Source organism: Ylistrum balloti, unplaced genomic scaffold, assembly GCF_031769215.1.
Source record: "Ylistrum balloti isolate Yb309-2 unplaced genomic scaffold, AGI_CSIRO_Ybal_v1 Utg370872, whole genome shotgun sequence".
In the NCBI taxonomy this organism is placed as follows: Eukaryota; Metazoa; Mollusca; class Bivalvia; order Pectinida; family Pectinidae; genus Ylistrum; species Ylistrum balloti.
Window position 1 is genome coordinate 142,524 of NW_026782498.1, and position 24,193 is coordinate 166,716.

Genomic DNA, 24,193 nt, shown 5'->3' on the forward strand with positions numbered 1-24,193 from the left:
CATCTAGGATGTCAGTTCAGCAGTAGGCGATCTGTACTGCAATGTCATGACTCATTGCCATGTTATCAGTACAGACTTGTAAGTTAAGTAATAGAAAGTCTTCACTATTGGTACAACTCTATAAGGCTGAGTATTGTCAGTAATTATCTACAAGTTCCCACCTTCAAAGAAACTTGATCAGGGTTTTTGTGTAAGGTGGGACACATTAGGTAATTTCTGTATACAACACTCTGCTATCATTACAGGGACCCAAATACAAAATTTGGCAATTATGAAGGACATTATAAAGACAATGAGACAAACAGGTAACAAAGGGCAACAACTCTATATAATGGGATACAAAAGGTTTAGTACATCACAATCCACCCCCACACGGGAGTAAACATACAATGGCAACATATGACAACAGTAAATGAGTCATGATCTGGATAAAGTGATACAAAATTTGACATATGAACAGCATGCATCCCGTTCAAATACTATGTAGCATTGTAAGTCTCAATACATAATTGTGGACTGGTTCAGTATCAGCTTGTCTGTACACCAGTACAGTATCAGTCTGTCTGTACACCGGTACAGTATCAGTCTGTCTGTACACTGGTACAGTGTCAGTCTGTCTGTACATTGGTACTGTATCAGTCTGTCTGTACACCGGTACAGTATCAGTCTGTCTGTACACCGGTACAGTATCAGTCTGTCTGTACACCAGTACAGTGTCAGTCTGTCTGTACACCGGTACAGTGTCAGTCTGTCTGTACACCAGTACAGTGTCAGTCTGTCTGTACACCAGTACAGTATCAGTCTGTATGTACACCAGTACAGTGTCAGTCTGTCTGTACACCAGTACAGTGTAAGTCTTCTGTACACCAGTACAGTATCAGTCTGCCTGTACACCAGTACAGTATCAGCTTAGTCTGTACACAGGTACAGTATCAGTATGTCTGTCTATACACCAGTACAGTATCAGTCTGTCTGTACACCAGGACAGTATCAGCTTAGTCTGTACACAGGTACAGTATCAGTCTGTCTGTCTATACACCAGTACAGTATCAGTCTGTCTGTACACCAGGACAGTATCAGCCTGTCTGTACACCAGGACAGTATCAGCCTATCTGTACACCAGCACAATATTATTCAGCCTATTTGAGTTGCATATTTGTAATGACAACCTTGTTTGCAAAGACCTGAAACATGTTTCTTCTATATTCTGTATTAGGTACATCCTCATTAATTGTCCTGGCTTACTTCATCTGCCTCTGGATATGTTGGAAGATCCACAATGACAACCTTACTCTGCGTTTTATAAGACGGGAATAATCCATCCTTTCCTGTCCTTCGGTTCATTCCTTTAGAAAATCCATCCCAGTGATTACCTGCTATACCAACAGAATCACCAGGCTCCATATCTATTTCTTTTGGCTGTTTTGAAATGTGTTTTTCTAAAACTTCCATATGGTGTCCATTCTGTCCACCAAAATAATATATGTCATCTAAGGATTTGAAATAGGAAGAGGCATCAGCATGCATTGTCTGCATCATCTCATAAGCAACACGGCATACCTGTGTATTAAAAGAAATAATAACATTACAGTAATGGTTATTCACAGTACTTGATACAGATTAAATATCACATTAACTCTCAAAAACAATTTCTATTTTATATTGGTATTTTGTATCTTATTAGCCTAATCCATTCAGACATAATTTGGACTGTAACAGTACAACAATTTATGCATTTTCTGTCATAGCATTTTTATGCCTTATCATGTGTGAATGTGTCATCTTTTTATGTATTCATCTGTTAACAAGAGATCCCAGAGGGATCTTGGCACCCATCATTGTTTGATCTTTATTTGTTCTTGGAAAGTAGGATCTTTTCTCTTCTCTTCTCTGTTTTTGCTCTTAATGATAAGACATTTGAACATTCCTTTGCAGAAATAGCAATGATAATCTTTACCTGACAAATTCAAAATGGTTGCCTGTAAGCCATTTTGTTTCCTCTGATCAATCCCAAAATCAAACGAGCACAAGCAGAGACCAAAGGAAACATACATATGAGATTTGAGAGAGATCCATCCCGTATTTCTAAAGAAATAGCAGCAACAAACTTACAAAGTGTAAAAAAAAAAAAAAAAATGGCCACCTGTAACGGCCATTTTGTTTTTCTGATCAGCCGTACAATCAAAACGGCACAACCAGGGACCAAGGGGAACCTACATATGAAATATGAGAAAGATCCATCCAGTACTTCTCAAGAAATAGCGATAACAAAAATTGTTTACAGATGGACAGACAGATGGATGACAGACAACGGATGTAGGGTGATTTGAATAGTCCACCATCTGATTATAAGTAGGCTGCTAAATAAAAGCAGAAATCTAACATTGCCTAAATCTGCATACTTACAGTATGTTTTTTGAAGTAATATCTAAAAATGTGGCTGAAAAATCTTCAAACTGCAATTATTCAAAGTAGAACTACAGCAAACTACTTATAGCCAGTCAATCCCTTCATCACCATTTCTGTTTATCACAGTCTCATTCCCAATTTGTACCTTTCATTTACTTCTTGATTCAAAGAGTTTGAATATTTACACTTGATGAATAAAATCAGCCTCAGTATTTGGATGATTAATGAGGATCTGTGGTATTACCTGAGAGGAGAAAGTACAGACAAGGTAGTCAGACAGAGACAGGAAATGTATATCCATGATGATGCCATGCAGAGAATGATCTGTGTATCGCTTGTTCAGTCCTGCCGACTTTGTAATTTCTAAATCACTTATAAACACATAGTGTGGGTATCTGTAAACATATGTACAAAGATAAGAAGACAAAATATCATCACTTGTGCAATATCTTTTTTATTTCACTTGATTTTTTTTTTTGCATTCAGTTAAAGTTGCATTCACTAGATCAGTGTTAGCTATTAAGGTATTGTGGTTATGAAATTGGAATTTTTATTTGCAGGTTTATGTATCTCAAAATACTGACTTATGATGGACTTTGAATGATGTCTAGTATGAATACGAGGCAGTGTTGTTCTGATAAAAATCAAATCAATTTTATCTCTGAATCTGACAGCATATCAATTATGATTTTCTATTATCAATCAAAGTCTGACCATATTAACAAAAGTTTTAAGTGTAAATATTTGCAGCTGATCAGAAAACAGGTTGATTGCACTTGGATTTTAAGTTAACCTTAAACAGTATTAAAGCACCTTTCCAAATTGCTAAGTATAGTGTAATTAAGACATAATGCCACATTTCACCACATTTCTTGATTACTTCAGTTTCAGATGATCAACCGTTTGGGAAAATATGATGAATGAAATGATTTCCAACACAAAAGATCCATCTACTTGCTATACATCAAAAATGTTAACTCTCTATTCACCTTGATTTGGCATCTGGCAGGACAGATGGATCATCTGAAGCAAGGAAGACTCTGCGGGTCTGGACAGATTCCCTCGCCTCCAACCTGTCATAGTATTCATCCACATAAAGCATGTATTCATCTATACTGTGGAATGCTGCTTCTGTACCCACTTTGTCTGTTCGCCGCACGTGGACCCTGCAGAATAGTTCATTTCCCACATATATTGTAGTCTTAACTCTCATTAGTGCTAAAAAAGAAATCTTACCAAAAGACAAAAAAAAATCAACACTTATTTATCCTAATACTTAAATCTTACAAATCCCTATAGAAGATATTATATAACTAAACTGATCTTACACAGCTAATGTATTAGGGAGACCAAGTCTTTTATCTTATTGCATGCTTTACCTTACATTTAAATAATGGAATCTGTTAGATGTGAGATTGAGGAGAACTAGTTGGGGAAAAAAGGCTCGAGATCTGCTGATCTCTCCCCAGCTGCCCTATCTTCTTCTGGACTAAGCCACAAGAAAATATCACACCAGGGTAAGAGTATTCTGTGTGCCTTGTCAAGGTCAAAATATCATCCAAGCTTTATTTATCCTACTAACGGACAAGATAATCCCAAGTTGTCTTACTCTTCGATTCAATAAAATAATCCTGAGTTCTAGTATGAATACTCTACTACTTGACAAGATCATTCTTAGTAAAATTGTCTTACCCTACAATGGGTTTAGTGAATCCAAGCTTTGTTTTGGCATTATCCAGATCTTTTTGTAGCCGAGGCTGAGGACGGGTCAGGTACTTGACAAACTGACCGATCCACCATACTGCTGGATCACCATGTAGACGCTGGAGTCTCTCTGATAAGTCCTTTGGGATGGCCAAGGGGAGGTAATTTGGCCTTGGGTGTAGACTATCAACGATGGGCATCTCAACGACTTGTGTGTCACGAATTATATCAGGATCTAGAATTCACACAAGTTAGTTTAAACATGTGATTTTCCCCAATAAAAGAAACTACAAATGTGTATGGATATATATAAATATCATATAACAGGCAAACAGCAGCACAAATCACAGCTTAATTTAAGTATCAACAATGTTTTACTTTCAAAACTCACAGTAATAAAGTACAAACCACAATCTATGGTGACCTCATTACAAAATAAGTTTTGTGTTGCACTTGTCTTAATCAACCGAAAACCATGACAAGAAATTGTTAGCTGTTATTTTTTTCAAGATCTAAATTCAGTATGTAACACTATGCCATTACAAGAGGATCCTGGAATGCTCATTCAAAATATAGCAAATGTGGGTGAGTATATCTGATATTGATATACAAACAAAGTGTCTCTTACAGTACATAATAAAGTTATATTTGAATATATAAAATTTCCATACTACCCAATTTTACAATAAAAAAGACCAATTGTCAAATTTAGAGATTATCTACAGCTTTCTAATATTTTTTCCTTTTACTTTCATTTATGTCAAGGGTATGTATGTTTACCTGCCCATGGCCTGGAGCTGCTACCCTTTTTGTCTCTGCATGTCTCACTTAGAGGCAAGAACACGGACTCCCAGCCACTGCTGGCATAACGCCAGCCTCTGGATTCCAGAACTAGGGTTCTCTGTGTGGCATAGGCTACCATCATACAGTAGGTTACATGGTGGAGCTGACATCCGTACCCACATCCTTTGCTCAAGTTACATACCAATTTTTTAGCTGTATCACAATTCTTTGGATTCTACAATCACAAGTTTTAGTATTATCATCAACAGATCTGGTCTTCAGACAGAGAGAAGGTTTGTAAACCCAATGTCTTGAAATCAGTTTAACAAAAAAATACAACTAGGTTATTTCTCACCTGAAGGTATTTAAACCTTCGTTGGACAAGCTGACCAAGTTCCTCTGATTCCTTTTTCATCAATTCACCAACATTATCAACATTCCTCAGTGAATGAAAGTCCTTATGTATCGTTCTGAAAAAAAAAGAATGAATAGAATCACAACTTAACATCTTCTTGAATTGTAACAAAAACAAATACATTTTTTCTAAATCTTACAGTTTTCATACACAGTATTTATATATATTACACTAGATATTAAACAATATTTAAAGTCAGTATGACCGTAAAATTTATTAAGTAAAAAGTTTGAAATATACAAGAAGCCAAATTACATCTGATACTTCCCATAATGACTATTGTGGCATTACGAAAACTTCAGATAATTACTCATAACAACTGTCAATTAATCTCTTCAATTAAAGTACACCTGGAAATTGGAATTGGGAATCTTTTTGCAACTCTTACAAGTTTTCACATTCATTGTTTAACATTCAAAGTGTTCACCAGTTTATCGACAGATACAAGGTACTTTTATATGGCTGTACACTCAGCTATTGATTATCATGACTAATCAACACCTTCTTAATCATTTCCTTTTCATGATATTACTAAGCTGTCTTTTCATCAATTCATCTAGTCATGAATGTTATTTTAGAATTATTTATGACAACAAGTTTTAAATTCTGATTTCTTGCTTCAGTGACAGCTATGAAAAGAACCTTAACAGGAAATGATTACCGATATCCAAACGTTCTACTATTTACACCATTATAAATTGAATGTTTCAAGCATAAATCAACACTAAGTCATTAACGATACAAACTTTTGATAATCAGCTCCATCTGTGAGGGCTTTGTCTACCAAATGTATTATGTCCCCTTTCGAACTGATCTTTAGCTTCTTCAGTTCAGAACGCATGTAGTACCAAAACTCTACTACATCATTTTCGATTTTACGTCTCCTTTGTTCGTGTTGAAGCGAAGGTCCAGGGGCTAGAAATTGAGAAGAAGTAAATTACAACTGATATTGCCGACATGAAATTGTCCTAATAGACTGTTCAATAAAACAACCTGTATCAGAATACTCTGAGTTAACAAAATTGAGCTAATCCAGCAGATTTCATTGGCGGTACTTAGCTGAAATCCTCCCATGAATTGGCATTGCACATCATACTAGAAAACTTCTCTGAAACTCTTTCAAGAAACTCAGAAAAAGCCTACACTTTTATATATCATCTATTCTGGTGTTCAATAGTTTCTATAATGACAAGGACTGAAGACAAACCAACACATCAGGTACTCTTCAGATTAAGTCAAATATAGGACAGTAGGCTTTTCCAGCAGGACCAGTGCTCCAAAGAGCAAGTCTAACCAAAGACTTATAAACAGTGTTATAGAGAGTGTGTGTAGATTTGAAACCTGAACTGTTATGGTAAACGAGATAAGAATAAAATGAAACGGTAAGCAGACTGCATAGAGCCTTTACAGAATACTTAATTTGCTTTTTGATTGCAAAGATGGGCCAAGATGTGATACTGCTTCAGATCCCAGAGATGAAAAATCTCAGAAAATCTTCAGTAATCTCCAAGATTTTTTTTATTTCTTTGCATTAAGAAAAGGTTTTAATCAATAACAAGCAACACAGTGTTGTGGTGATACATACCTTCACAAACTTTAGAACTGGCTACAGCGATAGGTTTTCTGAGCTCCACCTTTTTTCCTAAATCAGACTCAGAATTTTCTGTTTTAATCTGATTTCTGTAGAAAAAATAGAAATAAGCAACATCTAAATAAAACTTAACATTATAAACTCCTAATTCACAGAGATATATATGAACATATCCCACCAGTATACAAACATTAAATACAGGAATATAGGAATTCAATTACACCTTAAAAAAATGTTGAATTTCTCTGAAAACATCACCCAATAAGTCATAAACCACATACTAGGACTATTCATAATTCATTGTGAACACATTCGCATAATATTTGTCACATATACTCTACCTCAACAATATCTCATACAATGATAGACGTGTTGATTTAAATGATATAGTCACAAACACAGACCTCTAGATAATACTGATTTAAATAACAAAGTTAAAACACTGTAGATGATACAGATTTCAATGATATTGTCATAAACAACAACCTCTACATGATAGAGTTTTAATTGATATACTAGGTAGTCATTAACACAAATCTCTAGAAGATACAGTTTTAAATGATATAGTCGCAAACACAAACCTCAAGATGACACAGATTAATCATTTAAATGATGTTGTCATGAGCACAAACCTCTAGAAGATACAGTTTTAAATGATAAATATCACAAAGACAAACCTCAAGATGACAAAGATTTAAATGATGTAGTCACAAACATCAACCTCAAGATTACAAAAATTTAAATAATGTAGTCATGAACACAAACCTCTAGAAGATACAGATTTAATTGATATACTAGGTAGTCATAAACAAAAACCTCTAGAAGATCCAGATTTAAATGATATACTAGGTAGTCATGAACACAGACCCCAGATGATATACAGACTTACTTAATATCAGCCACTAAACCCCTGAATTCATCATTTTGTGCTTTAAGTTTATCTAGTTCCCGGAGTGCTCGCTTAAGTTGTCGTTCAATATCACTGGGGTTGCTGTCAGAGGACTGAAACAGGATGTTTGACATGTACACCATAATTCCCAGCCATATCAACAGCAGGCAGCCTATCACTTTCCACGTCTTCATTTCAAGGTCATAACTCCTTAAAAAGAAAAAAGAAAAAACTTCTGATTTTCAAGCTTTTAAACAAGCTTTAAATAAGTACTTTGATAAGTGTAGTAAATTATTTAAATACATTTACAACCTCTGACTGATATTTATTCCAAAGAAATACCTTACATGAAACTTCTATAATCTTAAACTAGAAAATGTCTGTAAGACATGAATGCCACCCCCTCCCCCCCCCATGTGAAATAATAGTAAAAGGTCCGAAAGAGATGATTTTGTTAATTTGTATGCAACTATGTACAACTTAAGTTTCATACTTAAATTGACAAGTTGATTTAACGTACATGAATTTGGAATTTTGTTCTTTGGAAAAAATGAGGGACTATATTAGTTCCTTATGCCTTAAAAGTACCAAATTATGTAGAAATAAGATGATGTTCCTCTTTTTTGAGTTATCTCCCCCTGGTGGCCATCTTCTTTTAGAATGCCGAGAAATTCAACACTGCATGAGGTCTTTCCATACTTGATATTTGTATGAAGTTTCATGAAAATTGCCTTCCGAATGAAGTTGTTAGGTGGTATATACTGATTTGGGACACGACGGGACGGGACAGGACGGTTAGTGAGGGCTTACAGAGATAAAGGGAAACCAACACATGAAATATGAAAATGATCCATTGAGCACATCCCAAGAAATACCAATAATAAACATGCAAAATCAAAATCCAAGATGGCTGCCTGTTGACCATTTTGAAATCTGAGAAAGATCCATCCAGTACTTCTCTAGTGGTGGCCAAAAACTCTGAAGGTCTGTGGGTCAGGAACTAGATACTATCTGTGGCCAATCCAAATCAGAGCCAAATATTAGAAATAGGTCTGCTTCGATATAGATCTTGTAAAGGTGAGGACAGGATACAACTGAAACTCTTGTCTACATACAGCCACTCAAGTGAAAGAGTTCTAAATCTAGACTCAGCTGCTTAAATCGTTCACCGAAGTTAAATATCTTTATCCACAATACTAAATAAGCAATAATGACATTTACATGACATTGCAGCAAAAATGTCTTTCAGACTGGAAATTCCTTCTCTTCACCTTTGGGTTCAAAATTTTTTAAACTTCGTTCAAAATCTGTCTTTCTCACCCTTGAAATATGTTAGGGATGCTATTTTCAGTTCATTTTTCTCAATGACTTTAGGAAATAGAAGTCATCTATATGCACATAAAAGAAATAGATATGCTATAATTATAATACCAGGTACAAATTCATACCTTACTGAAATATCCTTGTAATTATGTGGCAGTGTTGATTGGCAGTATTGATTAAATGTATACTTCAAAGCAATGCGACGCTAAGTGAGACTGAACTAGTTCTCGGTGTATATGATATGTTTAATTAACACTTTCAATGATAACTACTATTGATTCACTCATGAAAGCTAAGCTACACATTTGGAGACTGAATTAAAGCAAAATAGAAGCAATCCTACCATTCACCATGATACTGCTAAATAAGGAAACATGACATCAAAAAGCAATGCTGATCCATGGCCATCATTTAGTACTGGTATATTGATGATTTAACAGCGGCATGTAATACCATTAGGTTAAATCAAAGAATGATGACATATTGTCTCAAATGCATCCTTAATATGTAACAATGCTTAATCTCATGAAAAAAGGTGTCTTTCATAATATATATCTCAAATCATATAGCTGAGGTATTTGTGGGACAGAAAAATATTACTGCATACAAATTTTATTTTCAAAGTAAGTTACCTTGACCTTTCACCTCCAGACCAAAAAAGCAATTTCAAGCAAGCACTTTATGTAAATAGGCAACAGGTAAAATCCAAGAGCAATCTGTCCAACAGAAACTGACAGATAATGCAGAAACCATACATAAAGAAATGGTGATCTCATTGAGAAAATATTATGTCACAGTACAATCAGAATTAGAATTTGAAACAAGAGATCCCAGAGGGATCTTGGTACCCACTATCGTTTGATCTTTATTTGTTCTTTGAAAGTTGGATTTTCTCCCTTCTATTCTCTTCTCTGTTTTTCCTTTTAATGATAAGAAAATTGAACTATCCTTTCTTTTCACTTCTCTGTTTTTGCTTTCAATGATAACAAATTTGAACATTCCTTCGCAGAAATACAGATGATAATCATTAATCACCAAATCTAAGATGGCCACCTGTAAGCCATTTTGTCATTCTGGTCAGTCCCGAAATTTAATGGGCATAACTAGAGACAATAGAAAACCTACCTAAGAAATTTGAGAGAGATTCACTCATCATTTCTTTAAAAAGAGTGATAACAAAATTTACTAGGTGAAATCCATGATGTCTGCCTGTCAACCATTTTGTTTTTCTGTTCAGTCCCAAAATCAAATTAGCACAACTAAGGAACAAGGAAAACCTACCTAAGAAAAACTGATAACAAACTTTCAAAGTCAAAATCAAAGATGGCCACCTGTGGGCCATTTTGTTTTCTGATCAGCCCCAAAATCAAACCACCACTACTAGGAAACAAAGAAAACCTATATATAAAATAAGAGATCCATCCAATACTGCTCAAGGAAACAGCCATAACAAACTTCATTGAAAAAATCTGAGATGGCCATCTATCAGCCATTCTGTTTTTCTGACCTTTCCTAAAATCAAAAAGGCACAACTAGGGTCCAAGGGAATTCTACATATGAAATCTGAGAAATGCAGTACTTCTCAAGATATAGCAAAAACAATAATTGCTTACAGACAGATAGACCGTGGATGTAGGGTGATTTGAATAGTCATGTTAATGATGTTGATGTCCCAGTTCCGATTATTGAATCCAAAACTGATAAACGCTTTGTATCTCTCAGGTTAAACTATTTGGAAATAAAAGATGTTTTACAGATTTTAAAACTAGGGAAAGCCTCGGGAGGGGATGGGATTAGTCATCATGTGCTGAAGTACACTGCAAATTCTATCTGTAAACCACTTGAACTACTTTTTAACATGTCTCTTTTTTTAGGTGTGTATCCAAACAAATGGAAACTTGCAACTGTAATACCACTTTCCAAAAAGGGTGACCGTCATACGCCATGTAATTATAGACCAATATCCCTTCTATCTACAGTAGGTAAAGTTTTCGAGCGTGTAGTTTACAAACACTTGAATAATTATTTGTTTGACAATCGTTTGTTTTATCACTATCAGTCCGGCTTTATGCCTACTCATTCTCCTGTTTATCAACTTATTGAAATTTACCATAATATTTGTACTGCTTTAGAAGAAAAAAAAACACACTTGTATTATTTTTTGTGATATATCTAAAGCTTTCGATCGTGTTTGGCACAGGGGCCTGATAGCTAAATTGGAATCTTATGGAATTTCGGGATCATTGTTAAATTGGTTCACAAATTATCTTCACCAGCGTAAACAGAAAGTTTTAATTGGAAATTCTTATTCCGGTCTAAGTAATATCGACGCTGGTGTACCCCAGGGCTCAATACTCGGGCCGCTTCTCTTTTTGTTATATATCAATGATATTTCAGATGCTCTTGAGTCGGCCTCTAGGTTATTTGCAGACGATACATCATTATTTCATTCTGCTTTTTCATGTCACGAATTACAGACTGTTCTCAACAGGGACCTTGAATCTTTAAATCAGTGGGCTAAACGTTGGTTGGTTTCTTTTAACCCTCTAAAAAATTCAGTCAATACTGACGGGGATCTAGATTTATTTTTTGACAGAGAAATTTTAAGTTTTACAGAAGTTCACAGACACTTAGGAGTAAATTTTAATTCAAATGGAAGTGAGGGAGCCATGTTGAGGCAGTATATAGCTCGGTTATGAAAAAAATTAATGTTTTACGAAAACTGAAATACTTGTTAAAAAGAGATTCTCTGTTAAAAATATATAAATCCTTCATTCTACCTGTTTTTGAATATGCTTGTGAGGTATGGGATGGTTGCTCTGTTTTGGATTCTGAGAAATTAGAGAAAGCACAAAGAGAAGCGGTTCAAGTTATAGCAGGTTTACCTTTGTATGCTAGTAATGAATCACTATATTTTGAAACAGGATTGGAAACATTATCAGAGAGAAGGAAGACACGCAAGTTAAATGTATTATACAAAATGATAAATAATTTAACCCCTTCTTATTTATTGGCCCTTTTGCCAAACACAGTGGGTTACAACAATCAGTATAATTTACGGAACCAACATGATTATATCATTCCTTCTTTCAGACTCTCCCTAAGTAACTCCTCTTTTCTGCCATCAAGTTTACGTCTGTGGAATTCGCTAGACAATTCAATAAGAACATTACCATCTTTGAATGCTTTTAAATCTTCTTTATCTAATGACGCTAATTCTTGTCCTCCATCTTATTATAATTTTGGCGAATGTAAGCTAAATATATTACATACGAGACTCAAACATCAGTGCAGCTCTTTGAAAAGTGATTTGTTCCGTGTTAAGATTGTTGATAACCCATCGTGTGCTTGTGGACATTACTGTGAGGATGTTGGGCACTTTTTCCTAGAATGTAAGCTTTATGATAAGGTAAGAATATCATTTTTTCAAAGTATAAACATGTTGAACTTAGATCAAGTGAATTTACATCTATTTTTATTTGGAAATGAAAATCTGTCCCTAACCACCAATACAGAAGTATTCAGACACGTGCAAATTTTTATCAAATCCAGCAACAGATTTTAAGTAAAATGTACTAAATGTTAAATATATTATGTATGCTTTGTTGATGTTATCATGTAAATATTTATCATGTATTGTATTAGAGGAAAAGGCGGTCATAAGTTGAAATAACTTGTGCCTAATCCTCTGCTCAATTTTGGGGCAATAAATATGTTTAAATCAATCAAATAGCAAAAACAAAAATTGCTTACAGACAGATAGACCGTGGATGTAGGGTGATTGGAATAGTCCACCATCTGATGATGGATGGCTAATACAGTGTAGAAACCATTTTTTTCATAAAAGTAGTAGTGACCTTAATTTTTTAACTCTGGCCTGAAAACAACTCTCTTAAAGAAAAGACTGGATGAATTTTGAAATGAACTGACCTGATAACAGAACTCGAAAACATGATCTATATACAGAGCAGTGGAACAGGTTGACAGATGCACAAAGGCAATTACTATGTCTCCTTCCCATCTGAGATTGGGTGATAATTGAGACAGGATCACACCTCTATAATAACCTGTTGCATAAACTAAGATATTATATAAATTTCAGCAACATCACCAGTAAAATGACTGCTAGTATGTAACAGAATTTTGTTAATAAAAACTATCAAGTACAATTAACACAAAATACAGCTGACAGTTATTTTTGTCCTATATCACAGAAATATTGTGTTTATTATATAAATTTATCACTAAAACAGTATGTTTATAATATGTATTATTCACAGAAATAGTGTGTTTATATTATATTTATCCAAGAAATAGTGTTTATATTACTTTTATCTCATAAATAGTGTGTTTATATTATATCTATCACATAAATAGTTTGCTTATATTACATTTATCACAGAAAGAGTGTGTTTATATTATATTTATCCCAGAAATAGTATGTTTATATAATAATTATCACAGAAATAGTGTGTTTATATTATATTTATCACAGAGATAGTGTGTTTATAATGTTATATTGATCACAGAAATAATGTTTAGCATATTACATTTATCAAAAAAAGTTTGTGTGAGGGCCAGGTCACGTGGGTTAGAGTTGGAGGCTTTTTTTGTGCTCTGCAGAAATCATCAAATTCACCAAGTTATTCTATTTTACAAAGCCTCGTTTCTGACTATGTAAATTGTGGAATTATTCATTGTCGATATATCTAAGGATTTTAGAACATTATTCCAGAAAAATGTGTTTTTGGGCGGATTTGATTTCAACAATGGACTGAGCTCCCCACGGTGACTACTACTAACCACGTACACTTACATGTAGGACTTACATACGTATATCAGTAACACTGGGAGTTGGAACTTTCTGGACATTCTTAGTCTAAACCATGTCTGGTTCAGGAAGAGGGAAACAACATACAAGGTCTACAAGGCAGAGTGAATCCGATCAAGATGGAAAAGATAAGAAATCCATGGACGAGAGACTCGATGAGATCACCAGTTCGCTCTCTTCGATATTGACACGTGAATATCTGGACAGTAAGCTAACTATGTTGAGGAGGGATTTCACCAAAGAAGTCAAGGTGTTGACTGACCGCCTAGAAGGAAAAATTCTAGATCTGGAGAGTGAAAACGAGGACTTAAGGAGAACTGTCGAGAAACTTGAAAATCGTTGTTGCGAGCTACAGGGGAATTTAGATGGTAAGATCAATGATCTGGAACAACATGGACGAAAGGACTCCATCCGGATTATCGGGCTAGAGGACACTTCTGAGAGGGAATCTGTGGAGGAATGTGTGGAAAAAGTGGTCGGACTATTGAACGATAAGCTGGCGGTCCGCATAAGTAAGGACGATGTCAACATCGCACACAGACTGGGAAAGTTCAGGAGGAATAAACCCAGGAACGTTATAGTGAAATTTACCAAGAGACAGACAAAACATGATGTTCTTCATCAACGCAGGAAACTGAAAAACACTGGTTATGTGATTTTTGAGGACCTGACGAAAACCAATCTTAAAATTCTGAAGGATGCTTACCAGCTAAGTTGTGTTCAGAATACGTACAGTGTTGATGGTAAGCTGTTTGCGGTGCTACAAAATGGGACTAAACGTAGACTTTATTACGACACTCCACTTGAGGATGCCTTCTTAAGAGATGACAGTAACTTTGTGTGAATTCTTGTGTTTTTGGTAACGGTCGGTAACAGACATTAATGGCACATTATTATATGTGCCGCCGATCGTAATGTGTGTTATAGTCTCATTAATGTGTGTATGTGTTTGTGTGGATTGTATAACTGAGGAGAGCAGCAAGCAGGATACCGCTAATTAACTGGTAAGTTGACGCAACATTTTTAATTTCATTAAAAAAATATATATATATACATGTAGATACTGAAGTATAAATAGAATATATATTTGGTAATGCATATTCTTGATATTATAGAGGTAGGGCCATGTAATGCCCTTTTTCCCTTCTCTCTCTCTCTTTATATATGCGCTGAAACAAAATACATATATATTTTTTATGACTTTATATCAGTTCCGGATTGATGCTACCGGTTAGTTTATTATGTACTCCATCTCCGGTCTCCGTCTTTTACTATTAGATTTCCACTTCCTGTGTTTGGAAGGCTGTAGAGTTGGCTGATGTATACACGATTTCTCGCTATCTCTCCGTGCCTACAAGTACTTTCTTGTTATAAGATAATAGTACGCAGGCTAGTAGCAGTCAGAGACCTTAACCATATTTGCTATGATTTTATCCTTTCTCATCTTCCTAATCCTTTCTCCCTTTTTCTTACAACACTATTCTTTCTTGTTCTCTCGACTTCTCTGCATGGAAGGCTGTTTGATAACGGATAATTATCTACCGTCGCTATGGCGGACACAGGTGTGACAGTAATCTCGGCCAACTGTCAAGGATTAGCAGACAGTTTTAAGCGTAAGAATGTTTTTGCATATCTTAGGGAAAAACGGTATAGTATTTATTGTTTACAAGATACACATTTTTCACGTGAAAATGAGGAATTAATTAGAAATGAATGGGGGTATGATTGTTTTTTTAACTCCTTTAGGTCAAATGCAAGGGGGGTTGCTGTTCTTCTGAATAACAATTTTGAGACAAAAGTTTTTAGAGAAAGGAGGGATTTAACAGGTAATTTTTTAGCTCTTGACTTGGAAATAGAAGGCTCTCGTGTAACCTTAATTAATATATATGGCCCAAACCAAGATAATCCAGACTTTTATAACAAAATATCTGAAGCTATTGAAACTTTTAACAATAACAGGATTATAGTGTGTGGTGATTTTAATTTGGTTTTAAAGCCTGAGCTTGACTATGATAAAAATTACAAGAATATAAACAACCCTAGAGCTAGAAATAAAGTGCTGGAATTATTAGAGAATTTTAATTTAATTGATATTTTTAGAGAACAACATGATGAAACTAGGAGATATACATGGAGGAAAAGTAATCCAGTTAGACAAGCTCGTTTAGATTTTTTTCTGGTTTCAGAAAATTTACTCTCTAGTATCCATCTTTCAGGTGTAGACCCAGGATATCGAACAGACCATTCTTTTCCTAAAATCACACTGAAAATTAATGAATTTAAGAAAGGGAGGGGTTTATGGAAGTTTAATAACTCATTATTACAAGATATAGATTATTTGAATTGTATAAATAAATGTATAGATAATGTTAAGAAACAGTACTGTCTCCCAGTTTATAACCTACATAATGTTGACAATATACCTGAATATGATTTACAGTTTTCCATTAATGATCAGTTGTTTTTTGAAACTTTGTTAATGGAAATTAGAGGAACAACTATTTCCTACTCTTCTCATAAGAAAAAGCAGCAAGACCATAGAGAGAATATTCTTAAGAAGTCTATAGAAGAACTAGAGAAGTTGAAAGAAGTAGATTTAGTGGAATTAGAGGAAAAGAAAAAAGAATTAGAAACTATCAGATTACAAAAAATCAAGGGGAGTATGATTCGTTCTAGAGCTAGGTGGGTGGAGGAGGGGGAAAAGCCAACTAGCTACTTCTTTAATTTGGAGAACAGAAATTTCACATCCAAAATAATTCCAAAATTGCATAAAGATAATGAAGATATTCTAACTAAACAGGAAGATATCTTGGAGGAAGTAAGTAATTTTTATAGGAAATTATATGATAACCCAAGTTCTTCATGTGAAATAAATTTAATTAATTTTCTTTGTGACTGTGAGGTACCAAAACTGACTAAACATGACTCTGCTAATTTAGAAGGAGAAATTACTTATGAGGAAGCTGGAAAAACTTTAAAACACATGAAGAATAATAAAAGTCCAGGTTCTGATGGGTTCACAACAGAATTTTTCAAATGGTTTTGGTGGCAGTTAGGGCAGTTTGTTGTTAGATCAATTAATTATGGTTATCGCAGGGGGGAATTATCTATTACACAACGGCAGGGAATCATCACATGTATACCAAAAGCAGATAAACCGAGACATTTTATTAAGAACTGGAGGCCCATATCATTGTTAAACATTATTTACAAAATTGCATCTGGTACCATAGCTTATAGGATTAAAACTGTTTTGGACAAGTTGATAGACAGGGATCAAACAGGTTTTCTCACAGGGAGGTACATAGGAGTAAACACAAGGTTAATATATGACATAATGCAGTATACTGAAGAAAATGATATTCCTGGGATGCTGATGATGCTGGATTTTGAAAAGGCTTTTGATTCTGTGTCTTGGTTGTTTATTGATAAAGTTCTACACTTCTTTGGATTTGGTGAGAGTATTTCAACTTGGGTTAAATCTTTACATAATAATTCTTATTCAGTTATTAATCAGGGTGGTAATTTGTCGTCTTCTATTAATATTAAACGAGGCTGTAGGCAAGGGGACCCGATCGCCCCATATTTATTTATACTTTGTGTAGAAATCTTGGCTCTGAGATTGCGGAATAATGTTAATATAAAAGGTATGGATGTTGATAATTGTCCAGTTTTAGTTTCCCAGTATGCAGATGATACCTCCCTCATTTTAGATGGTTCAGAACAATCTTTGACAGAAGCAATTAAGGAACTTGATGAGTATGCAAAAATTTCAGGGTTGAAAATTAATGTAGAGAAAACACAGGTAGTGTGGATAGGTAATAAAAAATATAGTGAAGATTCGTTTTTACCAGATTTCAATTTACAGTGGGGAACGAATAAATTTACACTTTTGGGAATTATTTTTAGTGTTAATCTTCACGAAATTCCAAAGCTGAATTTTGACAAAAAACTCATCTGGTTAAAATCATTGATTAAACAATGGAGCAGAAGGTCTTTAACTCCAATTGGTAGAATTCATGTCATCAAATCCTTGCTTATATCACAGTTTAATCACCTTTTTATTTCACTTCCAAATCCAAATGAAAACTTTATTAAAAAATTAAATTCCATTTTATTTCAATATTTATGGAATGGGGGGTCTGATAACATTAAGCGAGATGTTGTTGTTCAACACCATGTCAATGGAGGTCTTAAGATGGTTAATATAGATGCCTTCATGAGCTCTTTAAAATTAAGTTGGATAAGGAGGTTATTTCAAACCACTGAAAAATGGCAGGCTATTTTAAAAACCTATATTGATATTGATTTGCTGGCAAATTGCGGTAGTGAATATATACAGTTATGTATAAGTAAATGTAAAAATCACTTCTGGAAAGTTGTTTTTAAATCATGGTATAAATTCATTGTGCAAATAGATAATTTGGAAAATAATGAGTTAATCTCCAAAATACCACTCTGGTATAACAAAAAAATATGTATTGGGGGGAAACCTATTTTTTACAAGGATTGGTACAAGAAGGGTGTGATCAATATATGTGATATTATAAAAGAAGTTGCTCCAGTGTCTTTTTATACCTTAAATGAGTTTACACGTAAATATCACATTGCTACAAATTTTCTTCAGTACCACAGCTTCATATCTTCAATAAAAGATTTTATCTCTTCATATGATTTAACTTTATCGAACATAGCTTACCCATTCATTCCTGTAAACATACAACCCTTTTTTAACCTAGATAGAGGTACAAAACTGTTTTATGATATCTTGATTAAGAATGATGTGGCACCATCTTGTAAATTGAAATGGAATCAAGAATTTGACGATATTAATGATGAAGAATGGGCCAAAATTTTCAAGATCCCCTTCCATACTACAAAAAATTCAAAACTTCAATGGTTCCAGTTCAGAGTAGTTCATCATATTCTGACAACAAATTCTTTTCTCTGTAGAATTGGTCTGGTTAGCTCACCTCTCTGTATTTTATGTAACTCTGAAAGAGAAACTATTACTCATATTTTATGGGAATGTAATGAAGTACAGAATTTACTACAAAGTTTTGAAATACTATTACAGGCATTACTTATTCCTTTTTCAATTAATGAAAAATCTTTCTTCTTTGGAATTTTTTCAGTTCCCATATCAGTAGGGTAGATAATGAAATTATAATTATCATGAAGCAGTACATATATAGAATGAGGTGTCTGCATAATTCTTTGCATATAAACTCATTGGTAAACTCCATTAAAGACAATTACAAAGTCCAAAAATATATTGCTGTTAGTAAGGGCGATACTGTTAAGGAGAAGTTTGATGTAGAATGGAGTAAATGGAAAAGGTTAATTGACATGTAGTCGGATTCTGATAAATTCTACCTCAAATATATAATATATATTTATACGAAAGTAGGATGTTTCCAAACCCTTGACAAGGCCATTCTTATCCTCTCGGTCTTCCATCCATTTCTTTCTTTCTTTTTTTTTTTTAGTCAGCATTTCTGATATTAAATACACCATCTCTTGAAATCTTTGGTTACTGCTCCCTGGAGTTGATGTATGCTGTTAAGATTACTGAATTTTGTGAGGTGTGAAATGGTGTGGTAGTGATGTAGTGAATGAGAATTATGATTGTGATGATGATGAGGGTATAATGGTGGTGGTGGTGATAAGGATAATGATAATAATGAAATGGTGATGATGATCTTGATTTGTAATGATGATGATGATGATCAGGGTGTGATGATGATTATGATGATGATGATGATGATGGTGATGATGACAATGATCTTGATTTGAGATGATGAAATTGGCGGTGGTAGTGGAGGTGATGTGATGATAATGATGATTGATACATAATGATGGTGTGATGAGGATGATTATAGTGATGATAAGTGTGATGATGATGAGGATGATATTGAATTGTGATGATGATGATGATGATGATGATGATGATGATGATGATGATGATGATGATGATGATGATGATGATGATTAGGATGGTGATTGTGTGGTGATGATGATAATGATGATATGTATTGTACATTAAAATGGAAATAAAAATATAATTACAAAAAAAAAAAAGTTTGTGTTTATTATACTTGTATAACATTTATAAAAAAAATAATATGTTTATTATCTTTATCAATTTAGGGATCTCTCTTCACATAGACATTTCATAGCACAATGGATAAAATCATCTTTGAAAGACTGGTGTTCGGGCAAAAATCTGTGAAAAACAATCAAACATGTTGACCTTTCATGTATTTGTCATCTGTCATTGTACTCAAGTGATAATAAAATCACTACTAATCATTGTGTTCTCATTGATGGTACAAGAAGCAACAGAATACTGACAATGTCTTTAATGATTAATGTTATTTCCATTTTTTAAAAAAGAAAATAAGTTTCTTAGATTAATGAATGGACATAAAAATACTAAATTTTGTTCTTAATTACAGTGCCAAAAGAAAGGAGCAATCAGATTAAACAGAAATGATTTCTCCACATCAAGCAGTGTGGAACACAGTGGTTCAGCTTGGAAAAATATGTGGAAGACTGTTAAACAGTGAATGTAAAGTGGAGTGAGACACTCCTTGGAGAGCAGATGCACTATAGTCACATAAAGTGTATCTTTATTGCCTGTTTCTAGACATCTTCCAGACAAAATTGAATGAGTCTAACACCCAGTTTCATTTTTTGTTGGCTTTCTCTAATGCACCTTAACCATTTCTATTACTGTATATTAAAAGTTGAAATTTCATTAATTCAAAAACTGTCAGGTGCATAAACATAGGAAAATAAACATACCAACATATCTTATTCTTGTAGATAACTTCTCCCTGATCAGTCTTCCATACACAGACGCAGAGGCTGATGAGAAAGCTCTTGGGTGTGTTTATGAAAGTTAAAGAAATTACAGCTTACACTAACCTAGGGGAAGTCAATTTTCTCAACCATAAATAGTAATAATCAGCTGAACAACAACGTCCTTGCCATTGGAATGAGAGCCAGGGCCTACAATAACAACCACCTTCTGGTATATTGTCTCTAATCTGGAGACAGTGTCTTATTCTCTGTCCTGAGCTATAAATGAAGCTTATATTTTAAGGCACGTACCATGTATTCTATATATCCTGCAACACTGATTGAAAATCAGACCATCAAAACTTCCACAGCTTTGTTTATCTTCATTTACCTGATATTGATGTTACAATGAAATTTTCCTGCTGAAGAACACTAAAATAACTGCTCCACACAGAAATAAAGTTCCAAAGTTCAATGGATATGACAGCAATTTTATGAATTTTTGTAAATAAACCTGATCATTACAATTTGTAAAATTGCTTATTTCAACAATTATTTATTTTGTTAAAAATCATTTTAAAGTATGTTCAGAAAGTAATTCTATGGAATTTACACATGCACCAGTTAGAGGATGAATAATGCAAAAATTCTGATTTTATATTTATATATATATATATATATAATTCTTTAAGTTTACATGTTTATGAATAGTTTTTGGTACCAACTTTTAACTACTTGCTATTTTGTTGTTAGTGGCTTGCATTATGTCACATTGTTTTACCGGTTATCTTACATTTCCATCAGGACCTTTTATGAAAGGCTACAGAAAAAAAAATGACGAAGAACTTTGACAACATAGTCTTTCAGAGAACGATATTCTTTAATCCTTCAAAAAAGTATGTTTGACAAACATATTTCCACCACAACTTCAAAGCCAATGTTAGCTGTGTGATATTTTAATTGAGCTAGCTAAGTTATAAGATGTTCAGTACACTTCAGCAATCATTTTGCCTCATAGTGAAAGACTAGGCAGGAACATCATTTTTGCCATTTGTTACAGGGCAATTGACAAGCTATGGATTACATCCTTTTATCAGACTCTTTACTGCCTTTCCACGACCCAGAAAACATTGGTTTTGTATAGAGATGGCTGATCAAAAACTGACTGGGAATTCCTCATGGCATGATCATGCAGTTGGCACTGGTGCTGCTGCTAAAAGGAGCATCTCAATGCTCAGGAACATTCAGAGTGATTTGAGAACAAATCTTTCAAATGCTCAGGAACATTCAGAGTGATTTTTAGAACAAATCTTTCAAACTATTTGGTTTCTGTAAGATTTAACATGAACATAGATGCTACAATTACAGGCTATCTTACACTGCTATTCACAAAGCTAATTAAACTTGTGCCATTTGAATGCTGACCTGATGAACATTGAAAAAAAATAGTAATTTTTGCAGGATTTTTTCTTGTGAGTCCATAGGATCATTTCCAAGAGTTTGACGAGTCCAGTTCAAAGGAGATATAGTGGGTTCTCAAAATCTGAGCGAGCCCCACAGGACTCATATATTTGTGCCCCAAAAATCGAAGAAGAAATAAATAAGAATGTAAATGAAATAATGGGTTTGTTCTTATTTGTAATAATTTTTCAAGTCATGTAATCATGACATTTCATGCAACAAAAAACCAGTAAAATTTTCATAAACGTCCTTTATATGTCTCAGAAAAGTATAAAACCTGATAATTCTAATACTTTATTCAAGACCAGATTAAAGATTTCATTACCTTGAGGGTAACCGTGTTGCGAAGATCTGAGGTCTGTGGTTTGATTCCTGTAGATATATATAATCTGATCATTTGTTTTTCAAAGAAACTGTGATTATGGACTGTTATGTGCTGTTGTGGTTGTATCCTTAGGCAAGACACATTTTGACTCAGTTATAATGGATGGCATATATGCACGTATCAGACTTCCTGCATGATGCCACCAGCTACTAACCACAAAAAGATTATGCCCCAAAATGACCATTGCTGTTCAGTAATCATTGGATGATAAACCCAGCAAACAAATGAACTAGTCTAGATCAAACAATCATCATATTTATTTTGATATCTTGTTTAGCTCTATTTTTATCTTCTTCTTCATATTGAAGTTCATTATGTAATTTAACCAGGAAAAATAAAGTACACCCAAGTCAACAGAATTATATTCACCTCTTATTTATATTTATTGTAAAATGTAAACAAACAAATGGAGTTTTAATGATTAGATTCACGTAAGATATTTCGCTAAATAATTGTTAAGTATCACCAAATACAGAAAAAAATGTACTTGTTTTAATGAAATAACATAAGCTCCTAGCTGATGGGACATATGGCAGATTTAACAAAAATATTTTTTGATATCCAAATACGTAAATAAGCCAATCAAGTCTTTATCAACTTGTTATACTGGCCATGGTTACCGTTTTATGTGAAATCGTGACTGTTATCGTGACTTTTACGTACACACGAATCAGTTTATTGTCATGTCCAATCTACTAAAACTTCAAGTCATTTTAGATTTGGATAAATATAGTTTATATATAGGCTATTTTTCTATAAACGGAATATTATCTGGTCCATAGTACCAAAATTATATAAAGCACAGCTCAGTGAAAGTGCAAAAAAACATAATACATTACATGTGACTACTAATGTACATGTATTGTCATATTGTCACTTCACTCCCCTGAGGCCAAAACCATGACTCTGACGCCGGCTCAAAAGAGTACTTCCTAGGAACAAGAACATGATTCCTTCTATCTCAGTCTTATTTACATGCCAGTCATAATATGAACGAGTAAATATTGAAAAATAGTATATCAAAACGAAAAGATGATAAGAAATACATACTTACTTGACTTAGCCAATTGCTGATGTGTCCAAGCAATGCTAGAGGCAAAGGCGTCTGGACTTCAGATCGATGTCGAGAATAAGCTTCTGTAGTGTTAATACAGTTTCAAAGCGCAGCTGTGACCCTGTCACGGTAGTGTTTATAATGAACAAATGGAAAAGCGTATTCGGATATTTTGACGATACGTTATCGCATAGATGTGCATGCATTTCTTAAGCTTTGATTGATATAGGGACACAAAACAATGATGACGTTTTCAGTATGTTGTAACAATAGACTCAAGCAACTAGTCGATACACTGTAACATTTAATAATGCAGAATATGGAATTTTCAATTTGTGTATATACGAAAGAAAGAGTTGAAATTTACATCAGATGCCCAGAATGTACAAGTTAAAAACGATTTACAGGCTTACAACAGAACAATATAAAATGACGTGTCATTAAAATGGGACTAGCGGCAGAGTCTTAAAACCATCACAATAACGAAGTTGATATCCACAGTTAACGCTTCTGCTATTCATGTGTGACACCATTTTATTGTACG

General features: G+C 34.0%; 1 protein-coding gene across 1 annotated transcript; it reads right to left on the reverse strand.

The window, feature by feature from the left end:
• Positions 1 to 1,227: 1,227 nt before the first annotated feature.
• On the reverse strand, positions 1,228 to 23,690 carry LOC132559188 (alpha-(1,6)-fucosyltransferase-like). The gene is made up of 10 exons (XM_060223808.1): positions 23,650 to 23,690; positions 7,792 to 8,001; positions 6,897 to 6,991; positions 6,058 to 6,226; positions 5,252 to 5,366; positions 4,894 to 5,131; positions 4,102 to 4,348; positions 3,399 to 3,575; positions 2,654 to 2,804; positions 1,228 to 1,560 (listed from the first exon to the last, which is right to left on the reverse strand). Exons 2-10 carry the CDS (start codon positions 7,983 to 7,985, stop codon positions 1,228 to 1,230), a joined length of 1,719 nt encoding a protein of 572 aa, XP_060079791.1. The 5' UTR covers positions 7,986 to 8,001; positions 23,650 to 23,690.
• Positions 23,691 to 24,193: the final 503 nt, after the last annotated feature.

Coding starts and splice junctions, on each gene's coding strand:
- LOC132559188 (XM_060223808.1), bottom strand. CDS start 7,985: ATGAAGACGTGGAAAGTGATAGGCTGCCTGCTGTTGATATGGCTGGGA. Junction 6,992..7,791: donor GGTTTAGTGGCTGATATTAA/GTAAGTCTGTAT, acceptor TTTTTTCTACAG/AAATCAGATTAAAACAGAAA. Junction 1,561..2,653: donor TCTGTACTTTCTCCTCTCAG/GTAATACCACAG, acceptor TTTAATACACAG/GTATGCCGTGTTGCTTATGA.